Below are 18,045 nucleotides of genomic sequence, written 5' to 3'. Positions count from 1 at the left end.
ACTGCTTCTGACTTGTATTTTTCATTGCATATAAACAATCTCACACAGCGTCTCTTGTGCCTAAGCTTGGCCCATAAATGTGATTTTCCTGCTGACAACACATGAAACAAAAACATGAAGTCTGCTTTGCACATTCATGCACTGCTTTTTGAGAACAAACAGAAAAGCATTTTTAAGCTTGTCAGTTAAGCAAGCTTGATACAGCGTTGGGAGGAAAGAAATCTGCAACCAGTTTACGATGTTTTTCATATTAGAACAACACTTAAAGCATAATGATGTCATCTTGGCTCCACCAAAGTCAGCAACAAAGCTGCCATCTACTACTGTGAAGCCAGAATTGTAATTTTACACCTTCCTAAATGTAGCAGATAAGTGAATGCTAGATCTCACAGACTTGCTTTACCTGCAAAAACACAAGTCTTCTTGCTCAGTCTTCAAAAATTCTGTTTGGTGGGCTTGCACACAGAGGGCAAGCAGACTTTGCACCACAGAAACTGCTGACAGCTTCTGAGCCAGCCCTGGGCATGAGCTCAGCCTCCCATTCAGGCTGGCTGCTTTAAGGTAACTTTGACTTGACACTGACAGGACCATAAACCTTAAGAGTCACAAAGATGTTATAGACAATGAGCAGCTTTTCAATTATTACTATTATCATTATTATATAAAAATAGGTTTTCTATATGGCTAATGGAGAGTGGAAGAGAAAGAAGCAACTGCACATAAACCTTTATCCTCTGTCTTTAGGTTAGTGAAGCCAGATCAATCTGGTAAGGTATAAGATTAAATTAAAAGTCACGATATCAATATGAATAAATTAAAACTTTTTTTTTTAAGATTGAAAATAGCGTAGCCATTATTTTGATTTATCATAGCTTAAAGCCTGGTAGATGCCCCTCAAAACAGATTTAAAAGGCATGGCTTGTGTTCAGAAGAAGATACAGGTTAAAACACGGTAGGAGAAAAGCAAGCATATGAAGAATGTATATGAAGAAAGCAGCTGCAAGTACATGGTGCCACTTCTAATAAAAGCTGTTGACAAAGCAAAAGCAAGGTAAAATGGACACAGTCAGATACACATTTAGTCTCATCAGATACAGCCCAGCATGAAGACAATCCTATTTTTGACAGTGAACTGATACTTCAGACTATATAAAAAAATTTAAATCATTAATGTTCCCACACTGGTGACTGAATATCCAGTGGTCCATGACATGACAACTTTCAATATTCACAGATGATGCACTTCTATTTATAAACCCTCACGGAATGCTTTCATTTGTTTTTAAATCCAGGTTTACTTTTATTTCACCCAGCATCTAACAGGCACAAAAAGAGGTTAGGCTGCACTTTGTCTGATTGTATTTACAAAAGACAGTCTCCACAAACAGACTGAACAGAGTTATGTCCCTATCCTAAAGTCCCACTAAGTGACTTGACAAGTCCTCAGTGTCCCAGACAGGGCAGTCTCAACTCGCCACATGTCACAGTACCAGTCTGTGCAGGCAGGGTGAGAGGAAGACTGCTTATCCACACAGGAAGAACAGAGGCAGGAAAAAATTTATGCACATCACTACTTTTTAATCTAAGAGTGAGAGTAACAACAGAAAAACAAGACTTCAGAAAACCACCTGTATCATAGCCAGGGTAGGAAGCACAGTTTGAGGTAACCATTCCAAAAATACTTAAGTGCATATCAGCCCAATCAGGAAGTATTGTAAAGAAAGTGGAAGAAAAAAAAAATCTCTTTTCACTCCAAATGCAAATTTTTATTTAGAGAAACAAATTATAACTTGAAGCAGAAAAAAAAAAGAACTTAACAAGCACTATTATTTAAGAAAAAGAGATTATCGGCATGTAAAGTGTTTTACTATAAATTTCATAAGACAATGGAGACACTTGAATTTTAACACAGATCTTAATAATTAAAGGTATGTTTGCATCATCATGTGGATTAAATAGCACAGTAGAACATGCTTAGAGGCATTTCAACACACAATATTTCAAAATTGGGATTATCTTCTACTTTCTGAAGCACTTCTCTTTCTTTATTCAGAAACTCTGTGACTATTACTTTTGGACATATTACAATCTTTAAAAATGAACAAGTAATAGTTAAAAAAAATTAAGGAAGGTTTTGAAAGAACACAAAAGGGTACATGATAAAGAAAGCAAAGGTCCAGAGTGGAAAATTAGCCCAGAGTAGACCCTGACACATCTTCCATAACTCAGCTTTAGCATACTGAACAGCTTCAACTCATTCATTTCCATGAGGAGAGGGAGAGAAAAGAAAGGTATGCAGAGATAGGGTTTGGCAAAGTCACAGTCAAATCCCTTAAACACAGGAATAGGGAGACAAAAAAGCATATAAAACCAAACAACTCTCCTTCCCCATGGCAACAAATAAACAGACGCACACCCCAATTGTAAAGATTAATATTGTCATCTAGGATAAATTTTATGTGTAGGGAAAACAAAATCACTGCCCTGTACAGTCTATTAAAATAAGAATCAAATGCAGTTCCTCCTGTACATACTTATACACATATTTTTGAATTCCTGACTTGAAATCTCCTTCCCAATTTTCCAAATCCTGCTGTTACTTCTTGCGCATAAAACTATGTGTCACAGGGTTGGAAAGCAGGGATCTTGTATTGTATTGCAACCTCAGCTGGATCACCCTTTTTTAACAAACACTCTTAAGCAAAAATACTAACTTCAGTTATCCCAAATAGAGGGACAAAAATACTTTCAGAGAGGGAGAATTCAGGATAACAAGAAGATTAAATTTAACCTTTGAATATAACCTCCTATTGCCACAAAGAAGGTGAAAACAATGGAAAGCTATGTATCTGCAATCCCACTGCCAGCAGTCAGTGTCAGGAACTGGGCTCTGACGTGGAAGGCAAGTGAAGGAACTGAACTTGAGACAGTATTTTTCTTCTCCTAATTTGTTATAGAATTGTCAAAACTGAATAGTCTGTGTTCAGAAATAACTCCACTGATAACTGTAACTCACAGAGGGGATAGTCTAGACTGCTGCAAATATTAAGGCATGCATGATATCATCATCTTTTTTCTTTTTCCCTTCCTCCTCCTTTTTCAAGTTAACATTGTAGGAACCGTGCTCAGAGGTGAATCCAAATTCTTCAGGTCCATTTATAATATATGTTTGGATCTGTTCTTTTCAGGAGGTTGGGGACGGACGGGCAGAAGGTGATGGTGGTGGAACATTTCAAAATGAATATATTTTATCTGCGGTGTTTCATGTATCTAAATTAACTTCAGGGAGAAAAGGTTATGTTTTAAGTCTTAAATTAAAGACCATAATTAATTATCTTACTTGAAATACAGACTTAACAAGAAAGATGTGGAGGAAGCACGGCCCCTCCCTGGCGCGCGTACCTGTGTCACTTCCAGATCCCGTTGATAACGCCGGCATGGTTTAGTCTGCAGAGCGCCACACACAAACCCCAAACCAGCGCTGCAGCCAAAGGCAGGAGTTTATTTCAGTTTAACTGCTCGCAGCCAAGTTGTCTATAAAGATTTATGTTATCTCCCAGCTTCTCCTAGAAAGAACTGAAATAGAATTTTACAATTAAGAACGTTGTTAAACTGTATATTACTGCAGTTAATCAAATTAAATGATTATCATGAAGTAAGCTTTTATTTAAGATTCTCAAAACCAAGCACATTTATTTATGACTGTTAAGATCGTTGTTTCCTCCAGGTGAAACAAGTTTTGTTTTCTTCAATCTAGCCTACAATCCCATTCTGCAATAACAATGATTTAACACATTTCTCTTGTATAAATTATACTCTTTAACTCCAGGCATTTTGGAAATAAAGTCTAGGGGTATTTTATTAAAACTGTGAATAATTGAGGTAATTCAGATTTTTCTACTACTTATCTCAGGGAAATAAAATTGCTTACAAGCACAGTAATTTATTCAGTGTTTCTATTTAACCTCCTTTCAATTGTTTTCAGGTCATTTAAGATTTTTGCTTGCAATCTGGAAATATAATCTAAATTTTAACTGAAGCTGTAAAAAGTAGGACTGGAGCAAATACTTTTCTAAGGTAAATAGTAGTTTGATTTGTGGAGTTGATGGAGCCATTACCATGTAAGGAATTTTTCTGTGATTCATTATGACAAAGTCAGTGTTTGTTTAACACATATTCTGTGATAATTGTACAGGTCTATTGATAGTAAATTTTGGGTCTTTCCTTCAACCATTTTTTGAGAAAAATTCAGAGTACATGTAACAAAAATTAAAATTAATTTCAAATAGAAGTAAATGCATTTTTATTCAAGTATGTTAAAATGTGAAACTGGAACGCAAACGTACGAAAAGAAATTCCAAGTCAAGACAGCAAATGTCTACTTAGAGCAGGGCAGGGACTGATGTGTTTGCAGGGAGAGGGGGAAGTAGAAGCTACCAGAAAATAAGGATTTTTTTCCCCAGATTTCAGTAAACAAAAAAGGATCCTTGAAGAAAGAAAGCAGCATAGTTCTGCTTTAGCAAAAGAAAATAAACAAATAGAAGAGCATTTTGCCGCTGCTATTGCTGGTTTGAGTTTTGTTGTTTTTTTTAAAACACATTCATATTAATCAGAATGACTTTTGAAGTCATGTTGGCTCTTAAAGTGCATATTTTGGACCCATTTTAACTTGGCAACAGTCTTGTGGAAGAGTGATATACAGGTGCTGTAAACAGTGTATGCTGTTCAAAATTTTGTTTTTGTTTTTCACTGAAAGAAATCTCCACATGGCAAAAAATATTGCAGCATACTAAAGGCCATCCACAAGATTTTGTTTAATAAGTTTTAAAGCGATTATTAGATATAAGTTAGCTGTTCACTTGTCCCCAGGCATAAACCTACAATTTAAATAGTCTGGCAGGTTTTTTTAAGTATGGGGGTTTTTTACATCCCCTAGGCATTTACCCAGTGAATCTGGGTGGTTGGGTTAAGAAGGCAAAATACAGCAGAAATTACCTCGCTGGACAACTTCTTCTGTGATTAAAAGAACCAAATAAAAACCTAAAAGTTTATCTATTAAGATTGCTTAGGTTTTTAGAATTTTTTTAGATTATAAAAGTTTATGAAGAAGTTTCCAGTTAAAAAAAAAATCAGCTTAAAAAAATATTTTGACATTCATCAAATCAGCACAAAAGTCCATTAACTTAAAATTTAAAGCACGGATAAAGAAATTAAGTATTCCAGAGTGAAAGCTCATCTTATGATGACAAGAGCTGTAAAACATCTATATGTAAAGCTAGCCAGGGTGCAGTTTAAAGGAGGAAAGAAAGAAGACATCATGGCCAAGGACACATTGTACCAATTAAGATGGAACATATTCACTTTACATTAATTCTGGTTGTTTTCTGTTTAACACATAAAGAAGGAGTCGGGTCCCAAACTCTGTGACTTTCCCCAGCGCGAGCTCTCCCGAGCAGCCGTACGAAGGAGAGAGGCATTTTTACTTTAACACGTGTAAGAAACTGGTTAAACAAAATTACTGATTACTAATGAAATATCTTTGATTTCTCCTCATCTTAAAGTACTTTCATCTGTTAAAAAGAAAAAAAAACAAAACAGGAAAAAAACCAAAACCAACCAAACAAGGTGTTCTCATTATGAGTACATTATTATTAACCAAAACTTCAGGTTCCTTAAAAAGAGTTCACTGCAAAATGCAGAAAATCTTGTTGATCTACATATATGCAATGTATTTCAACTCCATCAGTTTCTTTATTTTTCTTTATTTCACAGTAAATCATTCAGTACAAAAAAAATCAAGCTCATTATTTAAGAAACCTATATTCAGCATAAAGTTATTGCCCCCTGATCCTAAATATATATTAATGAAAAATAAATGACCTGATGAAATCCTTACCAGTAAAATGCTTAATATTTTGCTGGAATGGGATGGGGATTTTTTTTTTTTTTCTAACGTGCAAATTAAGCTACATTTTTGCAGTGATGATGCTATTTTCTTTGGCTCACTTCATTTAAAATGCTTTGGAAGTTTTTGCCGGAGCCCAGCCATAGGCATTGCTGACTGCTGTATGGAATCGATTTGCTGCAACACAGAAATACCAGCTGTTACAGTATGTCCTGAGAGGGATTACCGAATATTCCTAAATTGAAGTTCAATCCATCTTTCCATAAAAATTAGGAGCCAGGGCCAGGAACGTAACAGCAGTATCAAGTGCACCTGAGGCATTTACAATACCCAGCAGAACTGTTACAACCAGCCTTTAAAAAGGGCTTATTTTTGAAATTTCATTATTCCAGTTGTACCTTGCTTCTATAGATCGCACCGTATCGGGTTCTGCTGGCACCCGCCGCGTGGAAACAGCGGCGCCCGCCCGGCCCCTCACGGCCCCTCACGGCTCCCGCCTGACCCCTGGCGGCCGCGGGAGGCGCCGCGCCCGCCCCGCTCCCCACACGCCGCGGGCAGGAGCCCCTCGTGAGGCAACAACAGTGCCTTCCTTGCTTCTGCTTTTAATTACTTCAATAAAAATGGATTTAGATGAAATAACAAAACGCATAACTTTAATTGTTTCTGCCTGTGTTTATCTGCATAATGAAAGACATCTCTATTTTAAGGCGTTCTGGTTGAACGGCAGGTGCTGGGGGGAAAATATAAGTCTCGGCTGTAAAAAGCACAGAAATGCTCCCGTGTCTTCCAACAGCTCCCACACTGTGCAGGGTCATCAAGCCAGACACAGCTCTGGTCACCGTCACCACCAAGGTCATTACAGTGACATTACTCACCAGGGTGACATGCCTTGGTTACACAAGGCCAGGAGTGGGGCAGAAGCCTCCCAGAAGCACTGTCCAAACTCACAAAATTCTAGAATTACAGCTCTCCAAGGGAACCATTTTTCTGTATATCCCACATGTAAGAGAGGCCCCTTAGCAAAGCATGAGGGATAAATCTTGTTTGTGATCACTCACATTGTGAATACAGCACTGTAAGAACAGGCAGAAGTCAGGCAGATGCAGCAAGCAGGTGGGAGGCAGCTGCAGAGTGCCAAGATGAATGGCCTTCCACGTAATTTCAGCTTTAGTAACTTCTTTCTAGCATCCTCTGTTGTTTTTGAATTGAAGTGACTCCATCAGTCATGCATACACTTTATTTCAGTCAAGTTCATTTTTCAAGAAAAGATGAGGTAGAAAAGCTAATTCAAATTTGTACTTATGGCAAGCACCATGAAGTTGGAGACGGAACACATGAAGTCTTGGTTCTACCTCATACTTCCCACACAAACCTCAATAAACTCCATACTACTTATTTCTGAAAGGGTATTTTACAAGTTACTCAATATTTCGGCACTTCAATGAATATAAATTGATTTTCTTCACATTTAAAAAGCAGACTGAAGACTTTTGATTAATTTATGACAGATAAAAAGAAGAAGAATGAATATAGCAATGCTACAAATCAGGAGGCAGGCAGTCTGGGGATGGGACACATAAACCCAGGTTATTTGGTTGTTTGATACAAGAAACATTCAACCTGTTTTTCTAAAGGATGCCACAATTATGATGACTATAACCTTGATTTGCAGGACTAAACCAGAATGTCTGCAAATGGTATTCAAAGTACCAGATAGAGATTTCATGCAGAGACAGGAAATTTGACAGCCAGTCAGTCTTGTATTCATTATGGGGCCTCAAGTAAATTGAGTGAGTACAGACATGTATACAAGACTCCAAAACCCAGTGAGCACAGGAAATTGCCAAGGGAGGTTTTCTAGACTGGGAGAAGTAAATTTGTTTCAGTAGACAAAATCTGAATTGAAAATGGTGGTCGACTCTTTTGGAAGCTGTAATGTAAGGGGATCTAGTGAATTCTTAAACTCTTCTGAAGCAGGTTTCACCTCCTCAATCACACGGTCTCCGACAGGCTACTGGAACCCGCCTGTGGCTCCTGACAGGCTTCCAAAGCGGCTCAGCCACGCCTACAGGCAGTACATACTTGCTGGCAACAGGAACCTTCAAAAAATCTTCAACATGAATTACAGCATAGAGGACATGTGCATAAACATGATGGGTCTTCAAAGATGCTGCAGAAGCGAGAAGCTACCCCTGACTCACTCAGCTGTGTGTGTAATGAAAATTAAAACTATTGCAAGAACCTCTCTGTATGAAGTTGACTTAAAAAAAACCTCAGAAATGGCAACTAACTAACCAACCAGAAATGTAACTAACTAACCAAATGTAATTAACTAATACACCAACACAGAACACACGGACTGCCCCAAATTGCGATGGCCAACAGCTGCCTTCATTAACTTTCTCATGGACTTGTCATCGTATCAGTCTTCTGCCGTAAGAAAATTTAAAGGCTTCTGCATATTTTTCTATCAGTGTCCTCCATTTTATTTAGGTTACACCATAGATATCTTAGAAAGAGCCTCACTTTGTGAAAAGACTTTAAGGACAGTAGATTATTTAGGCACTCTTAAGCATCCACTGAAAATGTGTAAGTGCTTGGCATTAAATTATATATTTGTGGTTGCATCTTTAACAAACAGCAGTTTGGAAAAAATACTTCTAAAATAATTTTATTTTGTAGTGTGACTTCTACTTCCATGGCTCAAATCTGACTGTGCATCAGGAGAGAGATGTCTCTGGCCTCTACTTATGGGAAAATGTTTACATATGGAAAAAAAGGGGATACTCTAAATGATAAAATCCTTGAGTACATGGAATAAAAATAGAGAGCATTTAAGAATTCATGTACTGAAAAAGACTAAGACAGTAGAAATTACTACCCCAGCAGTCTGTGGTGGCTATTTCCAGCAGTTTGATCAACACCAGAACAAAGTTTAGGCTTATTTCCAGTGAGTGGCCCTCCTGACTGGTCTAGGCTACATGTTTGGACCTTCATAATTTTATTCTTTCTCTTCAAGAATGAGCTTCCACTTCACACTTCCCTTGCTGGATTATTAACAGAAAACACACAACTTCAATCACTACCTGACCACACATTTCCAAAAACATGCCAGAAGCTCATATATGGGGGAGATCCTCTCTCATGTTTGACTGAGTTTGTTGAAAGGGCTCAGAAGAGAGACAGAAGGAAAAGATCACAGTGTACAATTTTATTCCTTCACAACTTCAGCAAAAGACAGGTTTCTCCTCTTGATGAGAGTAATCCTGTGTCAATGGAAAACTCTCACCTTAACAACTCCAACAGCAACACTGAAATTGGTATCACAATTTTCCTTTTTCAGACTGTTTTCCCCCATAATATTCTTTCATGGTCTGGAGCAGGACCATTTATCTAGATACCACTGGTATCTAAACCCTCTCTAAATACAAGTGTGAAATAATTCTTTCAATGAGTCAATACAACATAGAAAAACTAGAAATAAAATACAGAAGATATGAATATAATTAAAAGTTGGTAATATTGTTATTAATTTATACATTGCGATGTATTATAGTTTAAGTTTTAGAAAGTCCCCTGCAGCCTTAGTGCCATGCTGAATGTGAAATATGATCAATGAGTATCAATATTAAAACAGAGGCAAGGCTTTTTGCAACCTGCACCTTCTCTGCCTTTAACACAAAAACCCCTACATGAGCTCTGTCCAGACTTAGATTTTTAATGTCAGTGTTTGAATTGAACACATTCCTTTAAATGCACGAAAACGTTCCTTTAAATAAACACACTAAAGCTACCAGTTTAATTTTAACCAGCATCAGTGTTGTAGATGTCCAATACCCTTAGACAGATCCAATTTTCTGCAAATAAAATGTACCAACTGACAGAATAATATTAGTTTAATATACTAGTTTAATAAAGCTATTCATTAAAATGTGACCTAAACTATGTCTCAGATCAAAGGTTGCTCTTTCAGTTTGAGTTACTGGTTTGGGCACACTTTTAACACTTTTCCCCTAGCTGCAAACCATTCCTTTCCTTGGAAAATAGCTGTCAGCAGGTACCACAGCCTCTCCACTAATTACCTGCACAAATACTTTTGTTCTGGCAGTGTTTCCTGACAGTCTGTTTGAAAAATGTAACTACCTACAGTAAATTACAAACCTTACTGACCCCCAAAATACTGAAAAAATTGGCAATATTTCTATAAATGAGAGTTCAGCAAAACCTACTGCAATGAATCATCCAGTAACCTCAACACTCCCTAAAAACAATTAAAAATGTTTTGCACCAAGGGACTCTGCAACTCCAATTTTAGAAATATACTTCAGATTTTAATAGTACTATAATGCAGTTTGAGCCCACAATTAATGAATGGATGGGAAATCTGTGATAGAAGTAAAACCAGGATTAGGACATCCTAGAGAAACTAGTAAATACCTAATTGACATAAACAGTTTAGCCACATATTAGCGCCACCAACAAAACATGTATGCATCAATTCTCAGGTCTGATAAACAGCCATATCCAAAAGTCATCCCCACAACTACATAAATATTCAAATTATTACTTCAAACTCAGAAATACTTCCTCCAATGTCAGAATACTATTTTTCAAACTCAAAATTTTGAACAGCTGTAGAGCTAAATAAGATACAGATATTTTACAGTGCTTCCAAATTTTATTACAGAATTTTTGATCACTTCTCCTCTTTCAGATTAACTAATCTTCTGAACACTTCTCCTTTGTTCAACATAATTTTCCATAATCCTTCTCCGTCAAAATGTGATGATTTTTTTAGAGGCTAGGTAAAGTAAAGAGATTAATTAGTAATTAAGCACGGGGTTTAATTTCAGAGAGCAAAATCAGAATAAACCCCACTTTCTTAGTATGTGTTTTTATCCAAGAAAAAAACTCCACTACAATAATTTTCATTTTAATCAGTTTCAGATTGCTTTTTCATTGCAAAGTTTTAAAATTCAGTGAGCAATCTGGACAGCACACCTTTAGCTCAATTTTGAAACATTTTGGTTTATTAAATGGTAATTTATTAGTGCATCTTGAGCATAAGTAACAAAAAATATTCTTCAAGTGTACATGTGCATTGTAAAAACAGTATTGCACATTGACAGACAGCTAAGTCTGTCAATGTGCAATAGGAATTGCAGAGGAAGTCTGTGGTTGACTTTCATCAGTTTACAAGCTTCTTCTCAATCACTTTTCTGTGATTTAAATTTGTAGAAGAAAAGAAAGGTGAAGGTCAATAGCCAATCAATGACACGTTCCAGTGCCTTTGCACTGCTGGCACATCAAGCATACCAGACACTTTGTGCAGTCTTCTCTGAAAGTTCCTTGTGACCATCCTTCATTCTTGAATTCTCCAATTCCTTCTAACTTCCAGATGCCACTGAAAAGCTCTCTTCTGACTGCACACCCTCCCCTCTTCCTTCTTGGCAAACTCTGGCAGCACCATTGCATCAAAGCCACTGTATGAATTGTCACCTAGCATATACTTCCTCCCATTTTTATTTTCATTCTCTTCTCCATTTCCCTCTTTCCAGGAGAGAAGCTTCCCCCTCTCAGGCCCTGCTGTCCAAATTCTACGTTGCAGTTTCTTGCTTCACATCTATATCCATTTTACCTTTTCCCTTATGACACTGCCATGTACTCACTATTCTTGCCATGAATCCAAGAACCTCCAGCAACGAACTTGGCCTTTACCCTCTCTATTTATAAATATTCCCATCTCCTGATATTTTACTTTTACTTCCCTTACAGTTTTCACTTTCTCTGGTCTCCACTTCCACTCCCACCCCACTGATCTTTTACACCACTGTTCACATGGGAAATGTGAATGACTGTCACACCACTGCTTCCTAAACCTAGAGTCAGTTTCCAAATCTATTTCTAACCAGCAAATCCTTGCTTTAATACTCTCCAAATACCTCCTTTAAGGCTCTTCCCTTTCTTCTAGAACATGGATTAGTCGAGTTCAAACAGGCAAGAAGCCTAAAGTGTGTGGCACCTGTCAGCAGCTGCAGACAGCAACATCCACATGGGAAGGAAGGTGTGTCTGCCTGCAGCTCTGTACCATCTCCAGGATGGAATCACCCTCAGAGCAGGACTTTCTTGTGTCTTCAGGTACTTACAGGCAACTGCAATACTCTAAACATTCTGAAACCAACAGCGTATATAGCTTACAAAATTATACATTAGAATTCAAATGAGATGTAGTTAAGAGACCATCTTTACGTTTGATTTACTCTGTGACTCAAGTCAGTCTGCACACTCAAGTTATGCAGAGATTTAATTAGCAAAAAAGATATCACCTAGAATTAATTCTAATTCTATCTTGCCAACCTGTATAGCCCAAGTCATAGTCCCACAGTAATCAGAGTGCCTCTGAGGATCAAGTCCTATTTCCAAGACTTAAAATTGCTTAATGCAAATCTGAGATACTGCTGGATGAAGAGTCAGGTTTAAGGCAAGGGGTAAACTGTGTGTCAAGTTCACACTGCAGTGAAAACAAGCTCTCAGATTTCACTTCATTTGGCCAAAAAAACCATATTCAATCTTTATGAAGAAAATAATTTAAAATTATAAAAGGTCAATAAACACAAATGCTAACAGAACTAAACTTGGCAGTGCTACCTACATGAAGACTTTTTTTTCTGTTTTTCTTGTTTAACTCACAGCTTAATACATTGCTTTAAGTCTTAATGCATACCAGGAAAATACAGGATATGCAAAGAGTCCAAGTTAATGTTGCTGTTGGAAACTTAATGTTTGCATTTCCTGGATTTTGGAATTTTAACTAGGTGAACAATGCTGCATTGATTCTATTTTGGCATTTGCTAGAAATACCAAAGTTGGTTTTTTCTTTTTTTCCTTGTCTGAAACTGTATAAATCAGAGTTAAGCAATTTGATAGTGAACTTTTGGCATTTTTTGTTATTCATTGGTCCTCTTCAACTTACATATCTTGAAGTTTACTGGGAAATAACAAAGGTGCTAAATGAAGTAATAAGCACACCTGAGCCAGCAAGTGTAGCTAAATTAAAGTGCATAAACATATTTTAAAAATGTAGTGCTTTGCAAAATCAAATATTTTGAATACAGAAGCTTTGATGATGCAACACATAACTATTCTACAGTAAAATGTTTCCTTGAGCTGTCATTGAAAATTCCCTAATTGCACTGATGAAGTTAATACAGGACTGTGCACTGTCCCCATACATGTCATATACTCCCTTATACTCCTGTAACAGGGTGTAACCAGAGGTCAATCTTCCCTCTGAATTGAAAATTGAAAACTAAAAATACCTAGAAGTCAAAAAAACCCCAACAAACAAACAAAAAAAACCCCTACAACAACCCAGAGAAAGGGCAGGTAACTGAGTTCAGCTAAGTGAAGCTACTTCAGGTACAGAAGTTGTATTCCCTTCAAAGCACTGCTCTCTTTCAGTACATATCAATGTGTGTTCCTTACATTAATATCTTTGAGATGGCAAGATATAGAAGAGAGCAGGGGCTAGGGCTCATCTGGCACTCTTGGCTCCCATTCTGATAGATGATTTAAGGATACAACACTGATAGAGATGAGTTAAATACATGTTTTAATCAACTGCATTCTCAGTGTTGAGAAATTGGTTTTTTGCTTGGATTGGGATTTTTTTAAATCACTACAGTAAGAAATGTGTCTCCAGTGCTACCTTTTCAAGCCAAGTTCCTACCCTTGAAAATGGTGCTGTATAAAAGACCCTATCAAATTTAAGTATCTACAAAACAATCTAATTTCTCTGATGAATTCCAACACTGAACAGGCTATAAAAGGGGAGTGACTGAATAAACAAACAGTGAGGAGGCCTCCTCTCTCCCCGACTTCTGTCCCGATGGATGGGCGGGGAGGAAAGAACTCACACTATATACATCAACAGTAAAACATTTAATTTTTTTAAACTTCTTTGTAGACTTAGGATGATTTACAGGGCTTTGTACAAAATGATCATCAACGACTCACATTACTCTGAACGGCTGTGAAAAGCATGGGTGGGGTTTAATGAAGGGATGTACTGGATTTGTAACTTCAGAGTTCGTTAAATGTTGCTGTCATTCCAGCATGACCACACCGACAAGGGAGGAAGGACATCATCAGCTGCCTATGGGGGTACAAAGCCAGATGGCAGAAACACAGACACTGCACTCAGAGCAAAATCTAAATGGGCATCAAAACCAGTTTTCACCATGACTTTCAAGGTACCAGAAAAACATTTCTACAGGTAAGTATTCAAAATAGGTATTTTTTAAATGTGATAAATTGAAAACATTCCCAGAAACTTGCAACTTAGAGCGCTCTAAGCCAGGAGAGGGAGCTCCTGCACTTTTCAAGTAAGTCCGTGCAGAAATAACAAAGCAGTTCTCCTTATCTCATGCCATGCACAGGTCTGCAATTGATTGCTTAAGAAGAAGAATCGAATATGAAACTTTAGGATATATAATGCTTTAACTATATGTGACTGATATTGTTTAAAAAAATCGTTACCATTCGTTTTATTTCCCCTCCTTAGAAAAGCAATAATTTTCACATTACATAAACAACATTACTGCAATAACTGCCTGCAAACTGTTTAAGTAGTGAAATTACATGATCTATAAACAATAACACAATGGGTACTAAACCCCACTGAATTTCCTAACAGCAAAGGGTGTTCTTCCTATTCCTAAATTGAATAAGCTAGAATTACAAGAAATGAAGGACAGGATTTTGGTAATTTTAAGGAAATTCAGAAACTGGAGAAATGCCAACTAAAACAAATATTTGCAATTTATTACTGCAGAATATTTTCACAGTTGCATTTTGTCAATCCATCTTTTTATGAAGGTGGTGTTTTATAAAACATTTCATTCTAGAATAGCTATTAATAAAGTGTTTATTTTTCTCCTTTTCTAATCAGGATAAATAAAAAAATATTTCACAGATTTTGTGGCCTGTTTCCATACTATAAAGGCAGTATTTACTGAAAGTAAGAGCAGACAACCAAAAAGTCAGAGGGGGCAAAACACAAGTTTTCATAGTGTGCTCTATCAGAACACATTCGTTATACCACAATCACCACTGTGATACCAGTAACATTTTCTAGGTTGAGGGAATATTCATGGAATAAAATTGATTAGGTATTTAAAAGTTATCACTATGGCAAATTTCTAAATTACTTCTCTTCAAACTACACATACATAGTGAAATGCCTGGTTTACAACTGAACTAACACACCTTAATCCTGGAGATAAATTTCAGTTTCTTGTTTCTTGTTCAGTTAAAATGTCCAAGACTGAGCCAATCATTATTTTTATTTCTAAGTCTTGTAAAGAATGTCAGAAAAATGTTTACCCATTGAAAGAAGTCAATCTGTGAAAACTCCTCACTAGAAAGCACATGCTAGTTTGAAGAGGAAAAATGTCAAAAATGTAAGACATAATTTGGTGTATATAGGAAATAACATATTTGCCTCTCCCAATGGTTTAAGTTCTAGGTAAGCACTTGTTTCCCAATTTACATACCTTTCTTCCATTTTCATCAAAATTCTCAGCCTTCCAGGTTCCCTAACCAATGCTTTGATATGTACAAACTTTGATATATGGTTTTATTTTCTATATGGTAGAAGTGACAATATTCTATATTTCTTTTCCAAGGAAATGAAGCTTCCGCTTCATAATTTCTTCCGCTCCTTACTGATGACTGTATTAGCATTTCCCACACAGCTCTCAGCTTAATCAGAAATAAAACCTAACATCATCATATTCCAGCATCCAATTAGCCATCTGGTCTATGTAACTTCTCATTTGACAACTGTAATATTCTTGAACTAATACTCTGTGCTTGAAAACAAAACTGACAGTGAAATCTACTCATCAATGAAATCTGGCCTCATGATAGAGAAAAATGATGCTCAAAATTTTCCCTTTGCGTCTTCTGTGACCTTCAACTAGGGTGGTAAAGGAGGAAAGAAAGGAAAGTCATAAAGATCAAAAGAAGGGCAAAAGCAGCAGTAATATTTGCTGCCAAATTTAACATCACTGTCAGCTTTTACAGTATAGCAGTATAATTATGCAGTATAAATTTCATGCAGTTTCATAACTACTCTTCTCTCACTCATCGGTAGGCTTCAGATTTGTGGAAAATATTAGAGTATTACTGTTTTTCATGGAATATTATTTGCCAAAGTATCACTGTCACAGCTCATTTCAGGTATGACAGTATGATTAAAGAATACTAAAGGGGCTTTGACATGGAACTTAATTTTCACAAATAGTGTAATTGTTACTCATAACATTATAAACTGGCTTAAACAGACATTAGGTCCTGGAAGTTAATTCCCTAGAAATTACTAAGTGGATACCAGAAGATATTTCATCATTATGTAGCCCACCAGTCTGAAACAAAAAAAACCCACCACCTTTCAGCTGAAAGGAATATAGCCAGCAACAGGCACAGGGACTGGCAAAGAAATGGAAGTGCAGAGGCACACAAGCTCTCTGGAAGAGTTTTTCAGTGCGGCCTAAATTCTTGAATACAACAGCCCAACAGAAGAAACAGCTGAACACAGAGAACAATGACACCCATCCAGCTGTCTTTATTGTTAGGCAAATGGACCAAAACTTTGGAGATTCAAAATAATTTTTCAAAAGGAAATTTTTCTTCATTTAAATGTCAAGCATATATTAAGGGAAGAAAGAAAAAGTATTTTCTTTTGAAATAACTCTGTTTTAAATATGTTGTTACACAACACACTCATGAAGCCCAAGCTGTGCTTCTCCAAGGTCAGCTCCACTGGTCCAAAGTCTCCTCTGCAATTCTTGCCTCTGCCCTGCCCCTTCCTAGCTGAGACAGTAAGGTGGCAGAGAGAAGAAAGAAAACTCTTTTCACACTGCTGTCTAGTGTGAAAACAAGTAGAAATAAGAGACTCATAACTTCACAGCTTGTAGCTACAAATGCAGCTTACTAAATAATTTTTTTCCTAAGTACCCCATCACACTATTTCAAGCAGACAGTGTAAACAGAAACAGATTAATGATAATAACCAAATTTAAAACAAACACGCCCTACCCCAGGAGTTAATCACACAAAATATACAAGTAAGTACATGCAAATAATGAAATATAGCATTTTTGAAGATCAGTAGAGTTTGCTTCTGTGATGAATACGTATCTTACATATTGTCACCAAAGAAGACTAATAAGAGTTGCTAATCTCCTTCCTCTTCTGGCTACTCACAAAACCCCTTCATGCCCTCATGAACTACAAACTTACTGAAAAAATAATAAGAACTAGAACCTCTAGATTAGAAAGCCATGCCAAAATCAGAGCACTGGTAGGTGATTTTTCAAAAAATCTCTTTTGTTCTGCTATCTTGAACAATACAGAATAACTACAGTGGGCATGCCCAGCCTCTAAACTCCTCACAGTCACAGGGAGGAGGAGGGAACAACAGGAGTGTTTTTTACATTTTCCTGTACACAAATGTAAAACTAAGCACGACAGGAAGATCTGCTTGTTCTACCTTCTCAAAAGATGGCAAATTTGATGTATTCCACTAAATTATCATGGACGCTAGTATTTAATTTTTTCATGAAGGCATATGCATATTTACTAGTAACTGTTATCACAGGAATGCACATCTGAATTTTAATTGAAATATAAAATTATTTATTACATTCTTTATGCTTGAAATTAAAAAATTACTTACTGGCTACTTCCACTGAAATTAAGAGCAAAAATATTATTATGTTAAAAAATTTAAAGTTTTCTTTTGTTCTTATCAGCAAAAGTTAAAAAAATTAAGAAAATTCATGTTAAGCTATTCAACGCTTACATTAAAATGCATGGAAGTACATTGTATACCTTTGTAAGGATATACAATGTCATTAACTAAAAGGAATTAATGTCTTAAGAAAAGGTGAAGCTGTTTCAGGGCAAATATGAATCTAGAAACTTATTTTCATGTAAATGCTAAGAAATTCTTGTAAAATCTGGTTATTACAAAACAATTTGACTTACAAAAGTTCTCTGTACTATAGTATAGTTTTACAGTTTTCACATATTTCCAAAATATGCAAGAGGGCACCATTGTACTTAATCCCCAGATT

General features: G+C 36.5%; 1 protein-coding gene across 1 annotated transcript in view; it reads right to left on the bottom strand.

Moving 5' to 3' along the window:
* Positions 1 to 18,045, bottom strand: part of MPP7 (MAGUK p55 scaffold protein 7) — a 143,611-nt gene that overhangs the window by 100,496 nt on the left and 25,070 nt on the right. The window contains exon 3 of the mRNA XM_054273476.1: positions 3,403 to 3,566. Within this exon, the coding sequence (XP_054129451.1) occupies positions 3,403 to 3,439 (37 nt within the window). The 5' untranslated portion in view covers positions 3,440 to 3,566. The remainder of the gene's footprint in view (positions 1 to 3,402; positions 3,567 to 18,045) is intronic.

The sequence above is a fragment of the Melozone crissalis genome, unplaced genomic scaffold (genome assembly GCF_028551555.1).
Source record: "Melozone crissalis strain CALT ecotype California unplaced genomic scaffold, PUWL_Pcris_2 ptg000016l_1, whole genome shotgun sequence".
Taxonomy (NCBI): Eukaryota; Metazoa; Chordata; class Aves; order Passeriformes; family Passerellidae; genus Melozone; species Melozone crissalis.
Note: the sequence above shows the minus strand (reverse complement) of the source record. Positions and strands in the feature narration are given on the sequence as shown.